Source organism: Chiloscyllium punctatum, chromosome 5 (genome assembly GCF_047496795.1).
Source record: "Chiloscyllium punctatum isolate Juve2018m chromosome 5, sChiPun1.3, whole genome shotgun sequence".
Taxonomy (NCBI): Eukaryota; Metazoa; Chordata; class Chondrichthyes; order Orectolobiformes; family Hemiscylliidae; genus Chiloscyllium; species Chiloscyllium punctatum.
This window is the reverse complement of record NC_092743.1, coordinates 67,849,489-67,872,451: the sequence shown is the minus strand read 5'-3', so window position 1 is coordinate 67,872,451 and position 22,963 is coordinate 67,849,489. Positions and strand designations below refer to the sequence as shown.

The 22,963-nt window shown below is 41.6% G+C and overlaps 1 protein-coding gene across 4 annotated transcripts in view; it reads right to left on the bottom strand.

The window, feature by feature from the left end:
* The window catches only part of sntg1 (syntrophin, gamma 1), a 524,044-nt gene that overhangs the window by 70,512 nt on the left and 430,569 nt on the right, over positions 1-22,963 (bottom strand). For 3 of the 4 annotated variants that reach the window (XM_072570506.1, XM_072570504.1, XM_072570503.1), the window contains 4 exons: positions 20,817-20,899; positions 16,334-16,464; positions 10,765-10,894; positions 2,700-2,738 (listed from right to left, as the gene is read on the bottom strand). In XM_072570506.1, the coding sequence (XP_072426607.1) occupies positions 2,700-2,738; positions 10,765-10,894; positions 16,334-16,464; positions 20,817-20,899 (383 nt within the window). The remainder of the gene's footprint in view (positions 1-2,699; positions 2,739-10,764; positions 10,895-16,333; positions 16,465-20,816; positions 20,900-22,963) is intronic. The other variant, XM_072570505.1, reaches the window with a different exon arrangement.

Genomic DNA, 22,963 nt, shown 5'->3' with positions numbered 1-22,963 from the left:
ACCAAACAGGTGGATGAGTGTAAAGTGGGTTGATGTGGTATATATGGATTTCAGCAAGACATTTGATAAGGTTCCCCACAGTAGGCTATTGCACAAAATATAGAGGCATGGGATTGAAAGTGATTTAGTGACTTGAATCAGAAATTGGCTAGCTGAAAGAAGACAGAGGGTGGTGGTTGATGGGAAATGCTCATCCTGGAGTTCAGTTACTAGTGGTGTACCACAAGGATCTGTTTTGGGGCCACTGCTATTTGTTATTTTTATAATGGAGGGTGTAGAGGATGGGTTAATAAATTTGCGGATGACACTGAGGTCAGTCGAGTTGTGGATAGTGCTGAATGATGTTGCAGGTTACAGAGGGATATAGATAAGCTGCAGAGCTGGGCTGAGAGGTGGCAAATGGAGTTCAATGTGGAAATGTGTGAGGTGATTTACTTTGGAAGGAGCAACAGGAATAAAGATTACTGGGCTAATGGTAAGATTCTTGGGCATGCAGATAAGCTGAGAAATCTTGTTGTCCATGTATACAGATCCCTGAAAGTTGCCACCCAGGTTGATAGGCTGTTAAGAAGGCAAACGGTGTGTTAACTTTTATCAGTAGAGGGACTGAGTTTTGGAGCCATGAGGCCATGTTGCAGCTCCACAAAACTCTGGTTCAAGCTGCACTTGGAGTATTACATACAGTTCTGGTCGCTGCATTATAGGAAGGATGTGGAAGTGTTGGAAAGGGTTCAAGGAGATTTACTGGGATGTTGACTGGTACGGAGGGAAGGTCTTATAAGGAAAGGCTGAGGGAACTGAGGCTGTTTTCATTAGAGAAAAGAATGTCGAGAAGTGACTTAATTGATACATGTAAGATAACCAGAGGGTGAGATCGGGTGGAAAGTGAGACCATTTTTCCTCAGATAGTGATGGCGAGCATGAGAGGACGTAGCTTTAAATTGAGGTGTGATAGATATAGGACAGATGTCAGAGGCAGGTTCTTTACTCAGAGAATAGTAGGGGCCTTCCTGCCTGCAACAGTTGTAGACTCGCAAACTTTAAGGGCATTTAAATGGTCATTGGATAAACATATGGATGAAAACAATCGTATAGGTTAGATGGGCTTCTGATTGGTTTCACAGGTCAGCGCAACATCGAGGGCTGAAGTACTGTGCTGTAATATTCTATGTTCAATCCCTGTTACACTGCATTTCCCATGGCCAATCCACCGAACCTGCACACCTTTGGACTGCCTGCCCTCACAGTTAGCTTAAAAGATGGAAAATCTTGCCCTGGGTCCCTGTTTGAGAAACTTACTACTTATGAAGGGAACAAATGACCAAGTTCTTGTCTCAGTTACAAATCTACTTAGATTATATGCTGTGCCTTTTACCTCTATGTCTCAGCTACCTTTTTGTATTTTATAAATAATTGGATTGTGACTCTCCATCTTTTTAGTCAGGTGAAAATTCACCTCTTTGAAATACTTTCTAATACTGAGTTTGTCTTCAAATTATTGTTCTAGTTCTTTCCTAACCTTCGTCAATACATCAATATTATTGGAGTAAGTGACTCAAAACTGGATTGCATTGCATTCTAAATGATTTATACAAGGTTTAAATAACTTTGTTTGACTGTAGAACAAACAATCTCAAGATGCAGGAGGAGAAAGTGAGGACTGCAGATGCTGGAGATCAGAGCTGAAAATGTGTTGCTGGAAAAGCGCAGCAGGTCTGGCAGCATCCAAGGAACAGGAGAATCGACGTTTCGGGCATGAGCCCTTCTTGTTGGCAAGCCTTGTTGGCAGCAGTTTCTCATTGAATAATGCCATATTGTTATTTTTTGTCATTTTCTACCTTTGCTAGTGATAACTCTCAGTTATATTTTAGATAATATTTAATTCCCTATCAGATTTTGTCATTTCTCAGCAATTTTATTTATAATTCCCAGTTCTTTTTAATTGCATACTCCCTTGGTAAATTTAATACTTAATTAAATGAATTTGAATATAGGATTCATTGGATCCAACCAAAATAATTAGTTTATTTTGCACAGATTTGAATTGCTTCTAAGTGGATTTTAACTTACCAAAGAATATAAAGGTAGACAATAGACAAAACACAATAGGTACAGGAGTAGACCATTCTGCCTTCTAGCCTGCACCACAATTCATGATGATCATGGCTGATCATCCTCAGTCAATTTCCTGTTCCTGCCTTATCTCCATAACCCTTGATTCCACTATCCTTGAGAGCTCTCTCCAACTCTTTCTTAAACGAATCCAGACATTGGGCCTCCACTGCCCTCTGGGGCAGAGCATTCCACACAGCCACCACTCTCTGGGTGAAGATGTTTCTCCCTGTCTTTGTCCTAAATGGCCTACCCCTTATTTTTCAGCTGTGTCCTCTGGTTCAGGGCTCACCCATCAACGGAAACATGTTTCCTGCCTCCAGGTACACTTAAGGTACACTTAAAGTAGCAGAAAATATTCAGAACCCAAAGGGTTACTTGATACCCAGTCCAAATCAATGATCCCCTGAATAATCTCATTAATGATATTGTCAATCATGTCATTAACAATTAATGCAGTAGGGACTCATTATTGGCCATTAGCCTTTACTTCTAGGACATTTTACTGCAAAGGTAAAAACATTTTCTAAATATAGTGAACCTGATTGATAAATTTAGCAGCTATTTTATTAAATATTTCAACTTACCTGTTGATTTACAGGAAAATTCCTGTTTATCTTTTTAATCTGAGGGAAAATATTGAAGTAGAATTATTAATTTATGAATAAAATAGCAAAGTAGCACAGCAAAACAAAACTTGTTAACTGAAGTTCATTCACATAATATTTACATCAGTACAAAAGACAAGGCAGGAATATGTATAAACATCTTTAGTTAGAAGTGGATGATCCATCTCAGCCTCTTCCTAAGGTCCCCAGCATCACAAATGCTACTCTTTAGCCAATTTGATTAATTCTACGATATAGAGAAATGACTGAAGTCACCGACACAACAAAGACTATTGGCCTTGACAACATTCCAGCTGTTATTCTGAGACCTTGTGCTCCAGAATTAAACACACTCTAAACAATCAATTCTGGTGCAGGTACAACACTGGAATTTATCTGAAAATGTGAAAAAGGAATGCCCAGGTGTGTTCACAAAACTCAGGACAAATCCAATCTAACCAATTGCCACCCCATGAATCTACTCTTCATCATCAACTAAATGATGCAAAGTGTCATTAACAGTATTGTAAAGTAGTATTTGTTCAGTAATACCATGGTCACTCAGTTTGGGTTGTGCTAGGATGATTCATCTCCAGAAATCATTGCATCCTTGAATCAAATATGGACAAAAGAGGTGAATTCCAGAAATGTCAGCACTTGATTAAGTGTGGCTTCAAACAGCCCAAGCAAAACTGAAGTTAATGGGAATTGCAGAGAAACACTGTCTTGGTTAGATTAGATTAGATTAGATTCCCATCAGTGTTGAAGTTGCACAATGAAACATGATTATGGTTCTCAGAGGCCAATCATTTCAAATCCATAATATATGACAATAGTTCCTCAGGCCTTCTCTGCAGCATAAGGTCAGAAGTGGGGATGTCCATCAAGGATTGCAGAGTCAAAAACAGAAGTTGCTGGAAAAGCTCAGCAGGTCTGGCAGCATCTGTGCAAAGAAATCAAAGTTAATGCTTTGGGTCCAGTGATCCTTCCTCAGAACTGATGGTACCTAGGAAAATCTTGGTTTATATGCAGAAGATATGGTGGGGGAGGGGTTAAGAAGTAAATGATAGGGATGGATAGAGCCCAAAGGCAGAGAAGAACAGTTAACAGACAAAGGAATCAACAACAAACAGGCTGGGAGGGTAAATAGCTATTAATGGAGATTGTTAATGGCTAACAATGGGTAGTGTGTAATGGCAGACTATGTGATAACAAGGTCTAGTGTGTATGATAGGGGGTTAGGACATGGGGAAGTTCAGGCCCTAAAATTACTGAACTTGATATTGAGTCCAGAGGACTGTAGGCCCCCCAAGCTGAAAAAAGTTCTTCCAGCTTGCACTGAGCCTCGATGCAGCACTGTAGCAAACCTGAGACAGAGATCTTGGTCAGGGAACAGGGTGGTGTGTTAAAGTGGCACGAAACTGGAAGCTCAGCGTCTTTTTACAGGCAGAATGTAGATGTTCTGCAAAGTCATCACTCAGTCTATGCTTCATTTCCCTAGTGTAGAAGAGACTATATTGTGAGCAGCAAATGCAATAGTCTAGATTGCGAGAAGTGCAGATAAAGTGCTATTTTACCTGGAAGTTATCTAGGGCCTTTGGATACTGAGGGGGGTGGAGGTAAATGGGCAGGTGTTACACCTTCGGTGGTTGGGGGGGAACGTGCCGTGGGGTTGTGCTGGATGGTGGGAGTGAAGGAAGAGTGGAACAGAGTATCCTGGAGGGAACAGTCCCTGCGGACCTGAAACATTAACTTTGATTTCTTTTCATAGATGCTGCCAGACCTGCTGAGCTTTTCAAGCAACTTCTGTTTTTGTTTCTGATTCACAGCATCCACAGTTCTTTTGGTTGTTATTAAGGATCGCAGAGTGTTCAGTACTATTTGTGAGACCTCAGATACAGAAGCAGTCATATAAAAAGACCTGGATAGCATTCAGATTAGCTTCCTTACAGTATGGAAACAAGCCCTTCAGCCCAACAAGTCCACTCAACCCTACACCCATTCCCCTACCCTATATTTACCCCTGACTAATGCACCTAACACTATGGGCTATTTAGCATGGCTAATTCACCTGACCTGCACATCTTTGGATTGTGGGAGGAAACCAGAGCACCCAGAGGAAACTTACGCAGACACAGGGAGAATGTGCAAACTCCACACAGACAGTCACCCGAGGCAGAAATCAAACCAGGGTCCCTGGTGCTGTAAGGCAACAGCGCTAACCACCAAGCCACCGTGCTGCCCCAACTAATATGCAAGTAATATTTATCCCACATGAGTATCAGGCAATGACCACACCCAACAAGTACATCAAAAAACCTTCTATTTATATTCAATGGCACTGCCATTGCCGAATTGCCCCTCTATCAAAACCCCGACACCATGATTAACTAGAAGCGTAATGGAACCAGCCATATTAATTTTATTTTCTACTCTTATAGTTCTAGAGATTGTAAATTCTCTGGACAACAGCATACAATCTGATACCCAAAGAATTTTAATTTTGTTTTAGTCACTAATTGTATGTGTGGGTTACCAAGTGGGCTAGCATTTATTGTTTATGCCAATTTGCCCTTGAGAAGGTAATGCCAAGCTACAATCAATGTGGTGTAGGTGGAGTCAGAATGGTCTTAGGATTTTGACCAAGTGATAGTGGAGGGATGGTAATATATTTCCAACTCATGACAATGAGTGGCTTGGAGGTGGTGGTGTTCCCATGTATCTTTGACATCTGAACTTTGATTTGTGGATTTGGAAGCTGCTGTCTAAGGATCTTTGGTGAATCTTTTGTGTAGTGCATCTTTTAGGCAGTACATATTGCTGTTATTGAGGGTTGGTGGTGGAGGGAATGGCCAATCAAGCCGGTTGCTTTGTCCTAGATCGTGTCAAGCTTCTTGAATGTTGTTGGATTTGCACCCATCCAGACAAGTGAGGAATATTCCAACACATTCTTGAACAGTGCCTTCTACATGGTGGACCGTCTTTGGACATGATTCCTAGATTCATAGTTCTGATCTGTTCTTGTAGTTGCAGTATTTATATGACTTGTATAGTTCAATTTCTGGTCAATTCTAACCCCCAAGACAATAATAGTGCAGGATTTAGTGATGATAATGTTATTGAATGTCATGGAGAGATGGTTAGATTGTTTCTTATTGGAGAACGTCATTGCTTTGCATTTGTGTAGCATGAATGTAACATGCCTTTTTTTCTAATCTCAAGCCTGGATTTTATTTAGGTCTCGCTGCATTTGGGCAGGGAGTTCTTCAGTATCTGAAGAGTCACGAATGATGTCGAACGCTATGAAATCATCAGTGAATGTCCTCAATTGTCACCTTATGATGGAGGGAAGGTCATTTATGAAGCAGTCGAAGATGCCTAGGTTTAGGATGCTACTCTGAGGAACTCCTGCAGAGATACCCTCTAGCTGAGTTGACTGATCTCCAACAACCATTTTACCTTGTGCCTTGTTGTTACTTTCAAGACATTTGATGAAGTGTTCACTTGCTTTGACAAGTGCAGGTCTGGCAACATTTGTGTGACTTGGCACCACTAATGATAAACAGCTTGCTTTGAAAGGCAGCCAATCCATGACCTTAAGCATTCAATATCTTCTTCATTTATGCACACTAGCAATAGTGTGCACCATCTATAAGATGCAGTGAAACAACTCATCAAGGCTCATTCAACAGCACCTTCAAAATCAACTGTCTTTAGCATCCCACAGGACAAGGGGACCAGAAGCATGGGAATACCTCTACTTGCAAGTTCTCCTCCAAGTTACACACCATCCTGATGTGTAACAAATGCTCCCTTGATAACTTTTCCTTCTGCTGTAATTCGTGCCCACAGCAGCTCCTGCAAGTGGGAGTTATGTGTTGGTGTAATGATTGGCATGTGCAGCTTGGAGGGAATGTTGCTTGGAATTATGTTGTCATTGCTTCAATGCTGCTGGTCAAATACACTGTACCTGCAACTCCCTCCCAAACAATTCTGTGGTTTTGTCTATACCATATGGCAATTCAAAAAGGCTGCAGACATCAAGGGGACGGCAACACAAGTTTCGCCAATGAAGTTCACACCAGTTAGAACAACTGCAGGTTTTATGTTTTGCTTTTCTTCTTACCTATTCTCACACAAACATATAAACAAATAATCAAACATCAAGCATAACATCTTAAAATCTATAATGATTAAATATCTATCCTGAACTAGTCATCTATCCTCGTCTTTCTAGGCTTAGGAAAGAAAGATACTGGCTTTACAAGTAGCTCAAAAGACGACTGTACCCCATATCACTCCAACATGTTATTAGTGTGTTATTAGTGAATGTGAGGAGGTCGTATTGGCAGAAAATGAGTACGACCATACCAGAGAACAACGAGAAACCTGATACTGTGAGATCTATATGGATGCCAGCAAAATTCTGTTCTCTTGTGGAGATAAATCTGTACTGCCCAGTAGGAAAGGAGTTGTGAAATACCTGCCATTTTGAATTAGTGACCTATATGTGACCTATTAGTGACTTATATGATAAAACTAAAGATGATTCTCATGGAAATACAGGTGGTGTCAGGGTAGAAAAGAAGAGGGCATTGATGAGAGTGGCAGTGCTGTACATGTAGTACTGATTACAGTGATGTGCAATTTTGACTGGAGCCTACATAAGGTGTGAGTGTTAGATGTAGCCGGCAGCGTAAGGTCAGTAAAGATAGCTTGACATTTATTGAACTACCTGCCATATCTCCTCTCACTTTATTCCAGTGCAATCATAGAGTACCTATTTGTGAACTTTAAAATTGGTTCCCATTATTTATTTTATCTGGGTGACCTGTTGGCAATTGTCATAGTATCCTGCAGATAAAACTTCAATGCTTCGATGCTTCTAAAAGCATTCTTGAAACTCTGCAAGAACCTCTTAAATAACCCCTCTCTCTTTAATCTCCTATTGCTGAAATCTTATTACAGTCAACTTTTCAGTGATTTGGAAGCATTTAATTTCAACATTTACATTCTCTGTTTTCCTGATGCAAAGAAAGGTGCTAAAAATAGCTTCAAATTGGATTTTTTTTTTCTATAAAATTGTAGCAAGGATTGCAATACAACAATACCAAATATTTAAAAACTAGACAACTGTAGATGCTCCACATACTTCCATATGCCCATTCTAATCAGAAAAAGCTAAACTATGTTTCATTTTCACATGCAATGAAAGTTTTGGAAACATTCTCAATTATATTAACTCTGCCCTAAAAGGATAAATTAATTGGAGAGGTCATGAAAGGTGGTCATGGTAGTATATTAATCACACTGAGATGAGTTTTTTTCAAACTACTCTCTGTACATATAATTAGTTGATTAAAAAATTGTTGTGAAACTGGAATTTCAGCAGGGAACCTGTATACTAGCAATTGTTAAAAAGCTTGTTTTTAGTCTCATAGGGGTGGGTTCACAGCTCTGGAAATTCGCTTAACTTTTACTCAATGGAACCATTAAACACTACCAAATCAATAATCAGATTTGCTTAGAGGCATTTACAATACAATCAACCAAACTGCTTCCTGAAAGATCACGTTTTACTTTACATTAGTGTGTGCTGTCAGTCCCCGAGACATTTCAGACCAACCTTGTTAAATATGTTTCAATTAAAACCTGACTTGGACAGTTTAATGTTCAGGATAAGACATGCACTGAATTGAGATTGTTTAAATAGATATTGTTGAAAATCTTTAAGAGTTGGCTTCATCAAGCAGAACTGAGGCATCATACAGTGGTATGTGTGGTTAACATACACAGTTTGTGATGAATGAAACAGTCACCATGGAATTTAATACTGGCTGGTAGAGTGTGGAATGAAGCAGCGATAATTAATCATGCTAGATCATACATTCATTAAATACAGAACAGGCTCTTTGGTCATGGTATCTACACCAACAAACTCTAAATCTACACTCGTCCAATTTGCAGCACTTGGCCCATAGCTTTGAATATTATGATATTTCAAGTTCTCATCCAAGTAAAGGTTGAGAATTTTCCTACTTCAACTACCCTCCCAGGCAGTGCATTTCAGATTCCCACCTCCCCCTGTGTGAAAAGAGTTTCCTCAAATCCTCTTAACTTTAACAACTGTACATCTCTATGACTCTACAACTAAAAACTTTGTACTCTGATACTGACCCTTCAACTAAGGAGACCAGCCAGTTTCTACCTACCCTGTCCATGCTCCTCATAATCTTAAATTCCTCTGTCAAATCCCCCTTTCAGCCTTCACTGCTATAAAGAAAACAACCTAATTTTTCTCTTCATAGCTAAACTATTCCTCCACAGGCATTATCCTGGTAAATCTTCTCTGCACCTCCTCCAGTGCAATCAAATCTTTCAGATAGTGGGTGACCAGAACAGCAGAGTACTCCAGTTGTAGCCTCATTCAGGGTTTGAACCGCTCCACCATAACCTCCCTGCTCTCTAATCTATGCTGGAACTAATAAAGGCAAGTGTACTGTATGCCTTCTTAACTAACCTATTAACCTGTCCTATGGCCTTTGGGGAGTTTTGGACAAGCACCCAAGATCTATCTGAGCTTTCTACTATCTTTCCATACATCAAATACTCCCTTGTTACTTCTTCCAAAGTGCATCACTGCACACTTATCAAAGTTAACTTCCATCTTCGACCACTGATCTGCCTGCCTGAGCAATCTGTCTACATCCTCTTGTAATTTAAGTCCTTTCACAGTCAGCCACACAGTCAATCTACGTGTCATCCATAAACTTACTTATCATTCCCTCAGTTCCCCATCATTTTCTTCTTTACTATTTATATGCAACACAAACAATGAAGGACATAGCACTGATCCTATGGTATGCCACTGGAAACAGGCCTCCAGTCACACAAACAGGCTTCTACGACCACATTCTGTTTCCTGCAACTAAGCCAAATTTGGATCCAATTTGCCAAGTTATCTTGGATCTCATATGCTTTTAACGGCTTTATTAGTCTCTCATGCGAGTTCTTATCTTTGCTGAAATCCATATAAAGTACAGCAACAGCACTACCCTCATTCCAGGAAACCAGAGCATCTGGGAAAAACACATGGGACGAATGTGCAAACTCCTTACAGTCCACAAAGCTGGAATCAAAACCAGGTCCCTGGCATTCTGAGGCAGCAGTGCTAACCACTGAGACCCATGTTACCCAAAATTGAAGGCAAGCATTCAGAGCTTATCTGGAATTTGAACCTGGGACATCTCACATATCTGTAATGTACACCCCCCCAAAATGAGAATCATACCACTAGACCAAAGAGCCATTACTGTGTAATGTAACAAACTGTACTGACATCCCCTCCTCCAAAATGAAGACAGATGTGACATACTCATTTAAAACCCTGCCTATGTCCTCTGGCTCCATGCATAGATTGTCTGCTTGGTCGCTGATGGGCTGTGCTCTTCCCACATTGTTTTTACAGATCTCTAATACCAGGATCAAAAGCTCAAATTATTAAAGTAACATGCATCAAATCAAATGGCAAAGCCAACCAGGATGGTGGGAAGCTAATTTTGGTCATTTAGCATGTTGTTATCATTCATTAACATCGAATGCATTGTGATTAATTTCATTTGGGATCTGTGGCAGGATGATTATATCCTGCTCATTCTGTGGTTGTGTAGATATGGCATGGTGTAAGTTATGGGATGGTGTTTATTCTTTTAGTTATAGGATGTCTGATGGTTTGAGGATATAATTGCATATGCTGTTACATGATTTGAACACTGTAATTTAGATATTAAATAATTATGTAAATATTCTTTAGTGTTTTCCTTTCATTTACAGTAATTAGAGCTAAAGCTTTTGTCAAAACCCGTGAATAGGTAATAATCACACCTGCGCCAATGGTTCGTTCATAAGTATGGGCGGTTTTTTTCTAATGATGAATCATTTACATCATAATTGCCAAAAGCAGAAGTTACAAATAATAAACTACTGTCTTGAATAATTTTGAAGTCTTAATTTTCTTTTCTTACATTCAAGTATCCATACTTACATTGTGCTTGGTAAGGTTGGATATATTAATGGCCAGTGCTTGCAGCCAATCTGTACAGTCTTCAGCAGTGAGACACTGAATGACACCACTGCACACTCCATCCACAGCAATTACTTGAAACGCATTTTGCCTAAAATGCCACAAAGCATACGATTAGAAATTATTTCCAATAATAATCTATAACATCAGAAAATATTTAGAGATACTTTCACTTTTCGATGAAGTTTATCCAGGATGGGACCTCTATCTACCTCTTTGTATCAATCTCAACCCCAACCCATTTCATTTGAAGTACTTTTGAATTTTCAATAAAAGAAATGAAAAGTAAATTTTTAAAATCTTTACCGATGATGGTGGATCTCAATAATCATAGTGCTTATTGGAAAATTGAGGCACTGAACCATAGTGGCTCAGTGGTTAGCACTACTGCCTTACAGCACCAGGGCCCTGGGTTCAATTCCACCTTCAGATTGACTGTGTGTGGAGTTTGCATGTTCTTCCTGTGTCTGCATGGGTTTTCTCCAGGTGCTCAAGTTTCCTCTCACAGTTCAAGGATGTGCAGGTTATGGTGGATTGACCATGCTAAATTGCCCAGGATATGTGCAGGCTAGGTTGGTTAGCCATGGGAAATGCTGGGTTACAGGGATAGAGTAGAGAGGATGGTGAGTCTGGGTGGAATGCTCTTCGGAGGGTTGGTGTCGACTTGATGGGCCAAGTGGCCTGCTTCCACACTGTACAGTGTATGAGTCAGTAGTTCACAAGACACAGAGGGTGGTGGGTGCCTGAAAGACAGGGCAGTGGAGAGGATGGAAGTAGGCACGTTAACAACATTTAAAGCACAAGGTTATAGACATGTGAACAGAGGGACAGAAACCGCATGTGGGCAATACGTGGCAAGTTTAAATAAGGATTAGGAATCAGCACAGGCTTGGTAGGTTGAAGGGCCCGTTCCTGTTCTTTAATAGCAGGTAAGAATTCACTCAGTAAATCTACATCTAATTTATAAATGACACTATTGATAGATTCCCTCTAATGCCATCCCATATAATAATGAATGAAAGCAAGATACTGTGGATTTTGGAAATCTGAAACAAACATTGAAAATGTTGGAAAACTCCATAGGTCTGGTACCATCTGTGGAGAGACAAACAATTACGTTTTGAGTCTGGTATAATGGTTCTTCAGAACTGAAAGGGACAGGAAAATGATTTTCTTTATGCTTTGGATGGAGGTGGAAGAGGGTGAAGGGAAAAGACGGTGTAAAAGACCAGTGTAAGAGACAAAGGGGCTGTTAAAAGTAGTGAAGAAGGACTAGAGCTGTAAATGGGTATAAATTAAGGTGTGAAGGGAAGAGAATGCAGCCTCCTTGCTGAGTGGAAAAGTGTGGCGCTGGAAAAGCACAGCAGGTCAAGCAGCATCCGAGGAGCAGCTTCGGGCATAAGCCTTTCATCAGGAATGTTGGGTTGGTGGGGCCAGGAAAGGGAGCTGAGAGATAAATATGAGGTTTTTTTTGGGAGTGAGGGCGGATACTGTCTCAGGAGTGGGTGTGGTCATGGTATCATTGGTGATGTCACCAAAGGAAGTGACATAAACTGCAGTGGACCGGGGGGGGGGTCAAAAGTGGTGCATTCGAGCAAAGTAAAAAAACACAAATAAGAAAGACCAAGTTGGGGGGTGGAGCAGGAGGTTGGTTAATGATGCTGGTGGTATAGGCAAAATGTTGAATAGACATGATGCTGAATCCTCTGAAGTTGTGAAATTCAAGACTGTGACCAAAAAGCTGTAAAATGTCCAAGTGGCAAACCACACTTTTCATTCACAGCAATTATTTGAAATGCATTTTGCTGAAAACATGACAAAACATATGAAGAGAAACACTGTCCAATGTTAACCTGGAATATCAGAAAAGGCTGAAAAATATTGGCCCTGAAGTTTTACTTTTGGATAAAGGTTACACAGGATGTGACTTCAATCTATCTTGAACCAATCTAGTAAATTTTCTATCATTTAAACTGACTTAGGTCCAGTGCAAATTTTGATGTTAGACTGAAACAAATTGTCAATGAAGTGAAAGCTAATCTTATCACAAATGATTATACATTTGTGCTGTTTGTTCAGACTAGAGACATGCTGGGCTTGATGTTCTCCAGCCATCCCACTCTGAATCAAATGAAATGGACGCCAAACTTTTAGGAAATGGGGTACTGAGGACTGCCACTGAACCTACATTGGCCTAGGTTTTATTTTCCCATTTGCTGCTAATTTCCAATCATGATGCTAAGTCTGATTCTGGCTTCCAGATTTCTCTTCCACATATTCTTTTGCTTGCTGCTGCTAAGACTATTTGGAGAAAGGTGGCAGTAAATCTTCGTAGTGCAGCTACAGCTCAAATATAGTGGAGGCTGTGACCTACTAGAAGCTTTCACAACTGCATGATAAGGTGTATTGTTTTTGTCTCTTCATTGATACTTTTCATGCTGCAGAGAGACTGTTGCACTTATCCGGCCAGCAATGACAGGGCCATGTCGGCAGAGGTGTTGGTCACACTCCATGACTAATAAATCCTGCTCCTGCAAAATGAGCTGCAGTCACAGCATCAGAAAGAAATTTCAAGCCATAGTGTAATCCTGGATGAGAAGACTTATTACATATTTAAATGCTAAATATAGGCAAAGGTGAGGACTGCAGATGCTGGAAATCAGAGTCTAGCTTAGAGTGGTGCTGGAAAAGCACAGCAGGTCAGGCAGCATCCGAGGAGCAGGAAAATCGATGTTTCAGGCAAAAGCTCTTCATTAGGAGTGAAGCCAGAGAGCCTCCAGGATGGAGAGATAAATGGGATTGGGGTGGGGCTGGGGAGAAGGTCGCCAAGAGTACAATAGGTGGATGCTGGTGGGGATGGAGGTGATAGGTCAGAGGGGAGGGTGGAGCGGCTAGGTGGGAAGGGAGATTGGCAGGTAGGACAGGTCATGAGGATGGCACTGAGCTAGAAGTTTGGAACTGGGGTAAGGTGGGGAGAAGGGAAATGAGGAAACTGGTGAAGTCCACATTGATGCCCTGGGGTTGAAGTGTTCCAAGGCAGAAGATGAGGTATTCTTCCTCCAGGCGTCGGGTAGTGAGGGAGTGGCGGTGGAGGAGACCCAGGACCACAATGTCCTTGGCAGAGTGGGAGGGGGAGTTGAAATGTTGGGCCACAGGGCGATGGGGTTGATTGGTACGGGTGTCCTGGAGATGTTCCTAAAAGCGCTCTGTGAGAAGGCATCCAGTCTCCCCAATGTAGAGGAGACCACATCGGGAGCAACGGATACAATAAATGACATTTGTAGATGTGCAGGTAAAACTTTGATGGATGTGAAAGGCTCCTTTGGGGCCTTGGATGGAGGTGAGGGAGGAGGTATGGGCGCAGGTTTTGCAATTCCTGCGGTGGCAGGGGAAGGTGCCAGTACGGGAGGGTGAGTTGTTGGGGGGGACATGGATAGAGGGAATAGTCTTTGTGGAAAGTGGAAATGAATGGGGAGTGAAATATACCCTGGTGGTGGGGTTCTTCGGAGGTGGCGGAAATGTGGCGGATGATGCGGTTTACGCGAAGGTTGGTAGGGTGCAAGGTGAAGACCAGGGGACTCTGTTCTTGTTACAGTTGGAGGGGTTGAGTTTGATGGCAGAGTTGTGGGATGTGGATGAGATACGTTGGAAGGCATCTTCAACCACATGAGAAGGGAAATTGCGGTCTTTAAAGAAGGAGGCCATCTGGTGTGTTCTGTGGTGGAACTGGTCCACCTGGGGGGCGGAGACGGAGGCATTGGGAATATGGGATGGCATTTTTGCAGGAGATTGGGTGGGAAGAGGTGGAGTCCAGGTAGCTGTTGGCATCAGTGGGTCTGTATAAAATGTCGGTATCAAGTCGGTCATCATTGATGGAGATGGAGAGATCCAGGAAGGGGAGTGAGGTGACAGAGATGGTCCAGGTGAATTTAAGGTCAGGGTGGAATGTGTTGGTGAAGTTAATGAACTGCTCAACCACCTCACGGGAGCACGAGGTGGCACCAATACAGTCATCAATATGGCGGAGGAAGAGATAGGGAGTGTGTAACTACGGAAGATGGACTGTTGTATGTAGCCGACAAAGAGGCAGGCATAGCTGGGGCCCATATGGGTGCCCATGGCTACCCCTTTGGTCTGGAGGAAGTGGGAGGATTCAAAGGAGAAATTGTTAAGGGTGAGGACCAGCTCAGCTAAACGAATGAGAGTGTCAGTGGAAGGGTACTGTTGGGGACGTTGGGAGAGGAAGAAACGGAGGGCTTGGAGGCCCTGGTCATGGCGGATGGAGGTGTAGAGTGATTGGATGTCCATGGTGAAGATGAGGCATTGGGGGCTGGGGAAATTGAAGTCTTGGAAGAGGTAGAGGGCATGGGTGATGTCTCAAACGTATGTGGGGAGTTCCTGGATTAGGGCGAATAGGACATTATCGAAGTAGGTGGAGATGAGTTCGGTGGGGCAGGAGCATGCTGAGACAATGGGTTGACCAGGGTGGTCAGACTTGTGGGTCTTGGGAAGGAGGTAGAATCGGGTGGTGCGGGGTTCCTGGACTATGAGGTTGGAAGATCTCCTGAGGTGATGAAGTTCTGTATGGTCTGGTTTGGCGATGGCGGGGTGGATCACGGTTGAGGGGGCGGTAGGAGGCGGTGTGTTTGAATTGGCGTCTGGCTTCAGCGGTGTAGAGGTCAGTGCGCCAAACTACCACTACACCCCCTTTATCTGCTGGTTTGATGGTGAGGTTGGGATTGGAGCAGAGGGAGTGGAGGGCTGCGCGTTGTGAGGGTGAGAGTTGGAGTGGGGGTAGACAGGTTGAGTAGGTTAATGTCTCTGTGGCAGTTGGAAATGAAGAGATCGAGGGCGGGTAATAGGCCAGCGCAGGGTGTCCAGGTGGATGGAGTGTGTTGGAGGTGGGTGAAGGGGTCCTCGGAAGGTGGGTGGGAGTCCTGATTGAAAAAGTACGCTTGGAAGCGGAGGTGGCGGAAGAAGTGTTCGTGTCATGACGCGTATTAAATTTATTGATGCGTGGACAGAGGAGGATGAAGGTAAGGCCTTTGCTGAGGACTGATCATTGGTCCTCAGTTAGGGGAGGTTAGGGGGGGGATGGTGAAAACTTGGCAGGGGTGGGAGCTAGGACCTAGGACCTGGGTAGGTGTGGAGCTGGGAGAGGGGACGGAGCCTGTAACTGGAGTGGGCTAAGTGGTAGGGGGAATGGGGGTGGAGGCATGAGCAGGGATGAAGTTCCCCTCAGGGTTCTGGGGGAGGGGGGGCGAGGATGGTGACAGTGGGATCTGTGGGGGGCATGTTGGCAGTTTGCAGGTGAGTGGCATCAGTGGGGGCAGAAGTGGTAGCGAACACGGCAGTAGGGGGGTGGGAGCGGAAGTCGGCGAGCCTGTGACATCAGCAATGACGTGAGGAGCGGAAGTGATGTCACGTGTGTTGCATGTGAAATCATGAATGGCGGAATATACCTGAGCACCTTAACGATAAATACCAATTGACAGCTTACTGTAAAGAAAATAATAATTTGGAACAGTACCTGGCAATATCAGTTCCTGGAATATAATGTGACAAACGAGAATGAAGAAGGGGGATTAACCGTAGATCACACCATCGCTTCTCCCACTTTAGGCCTGAGGATGTGGGCCATGAAGAACACGAGAGGGAATCCTGAAAAGTATTATTCATATTACTCTTCCAATTGTAACTCATTCTAAATCTATTATCTTTTGTAATGCTTTTGCAAAAAACACCAATTCTTATTATTAGTCTGACATTTCTATTATTTACTATGTACTGACACAATGTGTAGGTGTGAATATGAAATTAATTTCATTGATATTTGATAATCCTGGAGAAGTGTTTCCTAAAACTTTAACATGCTCTTTTAATGCTTCGTCAACACTTTGACAGATGGGTCATGCTTTTTGGGTTTAAAGTATATTATACTAAAAATCTTTTCAGAATCAAGACAAAAATCCTTAAGCTTCCAGAGCATTGAAAGCTAGTTAGTTCACATGTAAGAAGCATTGAGATATAATTCCTGTTAGTATGTAGATAGTACAATTTTTTGCCATTGTGAACTTGGAACTCTAAACTGTGTTTTCTGAAATCTCATGCACATTGTGCTCATAGAAGAACTGTACTTAAGAAGCTACACAGAAATTGAACTTGCGTAAATAGCTCCCTGTGGACCTAAGCAGCTGTGGGATGCACAATATCCAGGAAACTGGAACAACTGTGTGAACAGGGAACAACACCAAATATGTATGAAGATTTGTAGGTTACAAGTGATGCTGCGAGGACAAAAGTAACTATGTTGTAGGGTTTCTAAATAAATGTCGAGGGATATGGGCTCATTGCAGGAAATTGGTGTTGATGTTTGCAGATCACACCAAAATTGGAGGTGTGCTGGGCAGTGAAGAAGGTTACCTCAGGATCTTGATCAGATGGGTCAATGGGCTGAGGAGTGGCTGATGGAGTTTAATTTAGATAAATGTGAGGTGCTGCATTTTGGAAAGGCAAATCAGGGCAGGACTTATATACTTAATGGTAAGTGGAGTGTTGCTGAACAAAGAGACGTTGGAGGGCAGGTTCATTGTTCTTCGAAAGTGGAAGTAGATAGGACAGTGAAGAAGCTGTTTAGTATGCTTTCCTTCATTGAGTATAGGAGTTGAGAAGTCATGTTGCAGCTGTATAGGTCATTGGTTAGGCCACTTCTGGAAATACTGTGAACAATTCTGGTCTCCTTCCTATTGGAAAGATGTTGTAAAACTTGAAAGGGCTCAGAAAAGATTTCCAAGGATGTTGCCAGGGTTGGAGGGTTTGATCTTTTGGGAGATGCTGAACAGGCTGGGGCTGTTTTCCCTGGAGCGTTGGAGGCTGAGGGGTGACCTTATAGAGGTTTACAAAATTATGAGGAGCATAGATAGGATAAATAGACAAAGTCTTTTCCCTGGGGTCAGGGAGTCCATAACTAGAGGGCATAGGTTTAGGGTGAGAGGGGAAAGGTATAAAAAGAACCTAAGGAGGCAACATTTTCACACAGAGTGGTGTGTGTATGGAATTAGCTGCCAGAGGAAGTGGTGGAGGCTGGTACAATTACAACATTTAAAAGGCATCTGGATGGGTATATGAATAGGAGTGGTTTAAGAGAGACTAGATGGGTTCAATGGGACTAGATTAATTTAGGACATCTGGTCGGCATGAACGAGTTGGACCGAAGTTTGGGTCTGTTTCCATGTTGTACATCTCTATGACCCCAAGTAGACGATCAGCACAATCTCATTGAATAAAGTTGAGCGAGCTTGAAGGACTCAACCTATTCCAGCTTCTATTCCTACCATTCATATTTTTGAAAGGGTAACCCAGTAACATCACTCCTTTGGTTGGCAAAATTGTAATTGTATTTCTTACCTGTGTCATGTTTCAGCAGATGCAAAGCAATATATATATATTTCTGTAATTTTCTGCAATGCTCTGTGCAATGCCAATTTTCAGCACTGCATCTCATTGAAGAATAATGATCCCAATTAGGAGACAGAACTGCCCACTTACAGCAACATTAAACTTTCAGAAACTAAGGCAGTTCAGTCTCTAAACCAATATTGTACTTAGTACAAACAAACGCAAGCTAAGGAATTTGAATGCATTGAGCAGCTTCCCATGCAGCATGCACTTCATTAAAAAAATCCTAGTGATAGAACCCTTGAAGATTCAATTAAAACATATAGAAAGTTATTATCTAAATTATTATCCATGATGTGGGATCTAATCATCATTAGTGCTTACTGGAAATTTGAGGCACTCAGCCACTACTTCACTGATATACACTTGGTGGCAGTCAAGGATTTCATAAAACAATTCATGAATAACACATTAAATGTCATCCCTTCTAATAATATGTAAAAGCAAAATACTGGAAACAATGTAAATCTGAAAAACAGAGATTGCTAGAAAGAAAAAAACTCAGCCATTCTGGCAAGATCTGTGGAGAGAGAAACATTTGAGTTTGACATGACTTTTCTCCAGAATTGAAATGGGGAGGAAAAGTCTTTTTAATACTTTTGACAGAGGCAGAGAAGGATTGAAGGGAACAGATGGTGTAGAGGCCCAATGCTAAAGCCAAATGGGTTGTTAATGGTGGTAAAAGAGAAAGAGAGGTGTGAAAGGGAGATAATTGGTCCCCTCTATTGAGAACAAAGTAAGCTGTCACAAGTGAGTCATAGTTGCTTGAGGCAGGAGTGGAGATGCAAGTAAAATGAAGAACAGATATATCAGTCAGGCTCTGATGGTGTGGAATTCAGTATTGAGACCCAGAAGCTGTGAATGCCCTGAATGGAAAATGAGGTCTCTTCCTTACATTGTGCTTCACTGGACATTGTAGTAGGCCAAGACATATTAGCATGAGAAAAATGGCTTATTGAAATGGCAATCAATTGAGAGGTCAGGGCCACTCCAATAGACAAGGTGGAAGCATTCTGCAAAGCAATCAGCCAGACTTTGGTCTCCCCAGTGTAAAGGAGAACAGTGAATGCACTAGACCAGATTGAAAGAAACATAAGGCAAAATGCGGCTTCACCTGGTGGGTGTGGTTGGGGCCTTGGACAGTGGGAGGCTGGAGGTGAATACTCCTTCTGCAACTACATAGGAACGTACTTTGGAAGAGTGAGGAATTGTTAGGAATAACAGAGAAGTGGACCAAAGTGTCACAGAATAAGGATTCTTATAGAATGCTGATAGTGAAGGGGAGGGGAAGATATATTTGTTGGTTGTATCCAGCTGAAGGTGGTAGAAATAGTAGAGGATGATCCTTTGAATACGGAGATGAATAGGGTGGAAACTAAGAGCAACAGAACCCTACTGTCATTTTGGAAAGGAGGATAACGGGTGAAGGCAGAAGAGTAGGAGATGTGTTGAACACTGCTGAGGGCCCTGTCAACCATGGTGGAGGAAGTCCTCATTTGAGGAAAAAAGAGATCATGTCGGAGGCAGCTAGGCAAAAGGCAACATCTTCAGATCGTAATGAACACATTGTCATTTCTTGCAAGATATCTTTACATGTATATGTAATTTTTCATTTGTAGCACTTTTAAAGAGGTTTTGCTGTTTTTCAATCAAAACATTCTTGGAGAAAAATTGCAAAAATTCAGGATCAGCTTCATTTCTGGGCACAATAACAAAAAACACCCTAACATTCATGAGGTCCCTGACCTGTTTAGTAGTTAATTGACAATTTCTCAGGATAAATGGCATAAAAGGTTATTTAACACATTTATATAACTTCTTCTAAAGTTCTATTGATCCACGATCAAGAGATTCTGTAGAAATCCCAGGTATTGCTCTTAACAGTTAATTGTCTATTGCTTTGTTGAAAATATTAGAAGCAAGTTTACAACTGACCTACTAGGGCTGATTTTTCCTTATTTGTTGCTTCTGTGAAAGAATACACATGGTACAGTCTGTTCTGCAATAATGCGTGTTTCTTCAATGCAAATTGGCTTTAATGTGATTGAAGAATTTAGACTGTTATTTATAAAACACAACCTTTCCTTTCCTGTATTGGCTATAATGCTATTCCGACCCCATTAGTTTCAAAGGCAATTACGCAATTTTCTTATAAGCAAGACTGCACAAGAACAAAACTATCGCTGATATAGTCAGGACCAACTATATATACTTTGTCCTTATAACCACTATCTTCATTAAAAATAGCAGGAAAAGAAAAATGCTCTTGAATATTGAAGTTGGCACTTGCATAACTACTGAATTAGTGGTGCTGGAAGAGCACAGCAGTTCAGGCAGCACCCAACGAGCAGCGAAATCGACGTTTCGGGCAAAAGCCCTTCATCAGGAATTTGCCCGAAACGTCGATTTCGCTGCTCGTTGGATGCTGCCTGAACTGCTGTGCTCTTCCAGCACCACGAATCCAGTATTTGCTTTCCAGCATCTGCACTCATTGTTTTTACCTACTTGCATAACCAGTCTGGCGCATTAAGTTTAAAGGTAGAAACATATCTTACTGTATTGTTGGGATGAAAGTTAAGATGTAATCCACTGTCGCAAAGTGGGGAAGATGTACCACTGCTTTGGTCACTGGGAACACCTGTAAAATAGACTGTTTAAACTGAGGACATTTACATGTAATTTGCCAATAATACTTCAGAATGATCCAAAACTGCAGAATTCCCCCACAAAACACAACAGAAAAGCAAAGTATAAGAAAAGGTAACTTGGTGCATCCATCTAATAGCTTCTGTGGACCATACGAGTATAACACTCTTCTATCATGTCTTCTGCCTCATTATTTAAACTCTTGATGAATTAAGAATCATACAACACCAGGTTATAATCCAACAGGCTTCGTTGGAAGCACTAGCTTTTGGAGTGCCGATCGGACAACCACCTGGTAAAGGACTGGCGCTCCGAAAGCTAGTGCTTCCAAATAACCTGTTGGACTATAACATGGTGTTCTGTGATTTTTAACTTTGTCCAACACCAGCACCTCTGAGTCTTAATGGAGTAAAGATTCTATATATATGCTCACTGACATACTCAGCTAAATAAGCAAAACATCTGGTTGGTTATAATTTTTGGGATTACATTCCTGTGGCATAATTTTCAAGGATTATTTGACCATCTGTACTGGCTTATCAAAGCATACTTACATAAAATAATCGTCCGTAAATTACATCTAAATGTACAGGTCATGCCAATTTTTATCCTTTATCTTTGTTGAACAGAGGAAAATGGAGTCAAACCCTAAATCAGACATGTATAAAGAAATGGGGAACATTACCCCTCATTTATTAAGCATATTTTCATCTACTTACTGTTTTATCAAAAAGCTAGAGAGTTGTATAATATATTCCTGAGATAATTGTGGGATCATTGTGAATATCTGTGCTTTTTTAAATTACTAATAATAGTCAAGTAGCCGGCTTTAGATGGTATGAGTTGATGAAATGTAGGCTATCAAAAATTACTGTGAATAGTTCCAGGTAGGGAAGCTCTGAATAATTCATTGCAGCATCAAACAGCTTTTTGGAGCATAACCCATGTCTCAATTGGTAGCATTCTTTTTGCTGAGTTAGATGATTTGGTACAAGGCTCTTATGGAGAATCTAGCCCTGTGAATTGCTCAGGCCACAGAATATTTGATTAGATTAGATTACTTACAGTGTGGAAACAGGCCCTTCGGCCCAACAAATCCACACCGACCTGCCAAAGCGCACCCACCCAGACCCATTCCTCTATATTTACCCCTGCAACTAACACTATGGGCAATTTAGCATGGCCAATTCACCTAACCTGCACATTTTTGGACTGTGGGAGGAAACCAGAGCACCCAGAGGATACCCACGCAGACACGGGGAGAATGTGCAAACTCCACACAGCCTGAGGTGGGAATTGAACCCGAGTCAGGCGACTGACTGTGTGGAGTTTGCACATTTGACTCCAGTCTCTACCTGCACCAGAAAAATCAGGAGCAGAAAATTTTGGGTGAAGTGAAAATTGGGCCAATCTCAACTGAAGGGGCCTGAGGCAAAAGTTTCCTTATGATGTCTAAAGGAGCATTCCTGTTTCTCTTGATCCACAAAGAAACCTAAAAATTGTTAAAATTCTCCTGCCAAGGCCTCTTCTTATCTATGACTTTTGTTTCAAAGGTGAAGAGAGGATTAAACAGTAGTGAATATCAGGAGAGTAGCATTAAAATTTGTATCCTTGTGATTCCATTGGTTTTTAGGTTATGTGACAACATTGCAGTACTACTCCAGGTCTTAAAAAAAACTAAATCAAGGTTGACAGTCAAGTAAAGCTTTGAGGAAGTGCTGTATTGTCAGAGGTAACACTCTGATCCCATTTGCTTGCTTCAATAGATACAAAGGATCCCATGATACAACTTTGAAGAGGAGGACAGGAGGTTTCTATGGCTAATACTTATCCCTCAATCAATGTCACAAAAGGAACATATATTCTCTTAGGGTGTTTGTGGGCTGGAGTGGTCAGTATGTTTTCTTCTGAACAACAGTAATAACATGTCAAAATGTTTTTCATTAGCTGTAATGCTCTATGTTTGGTCTGCTTACTTCTTCTAAGGAGACAGTAGCTATCAGCATAACTGACAGCAATTAACAATCATACTGATGCTTTTCTGGGAATACATTGA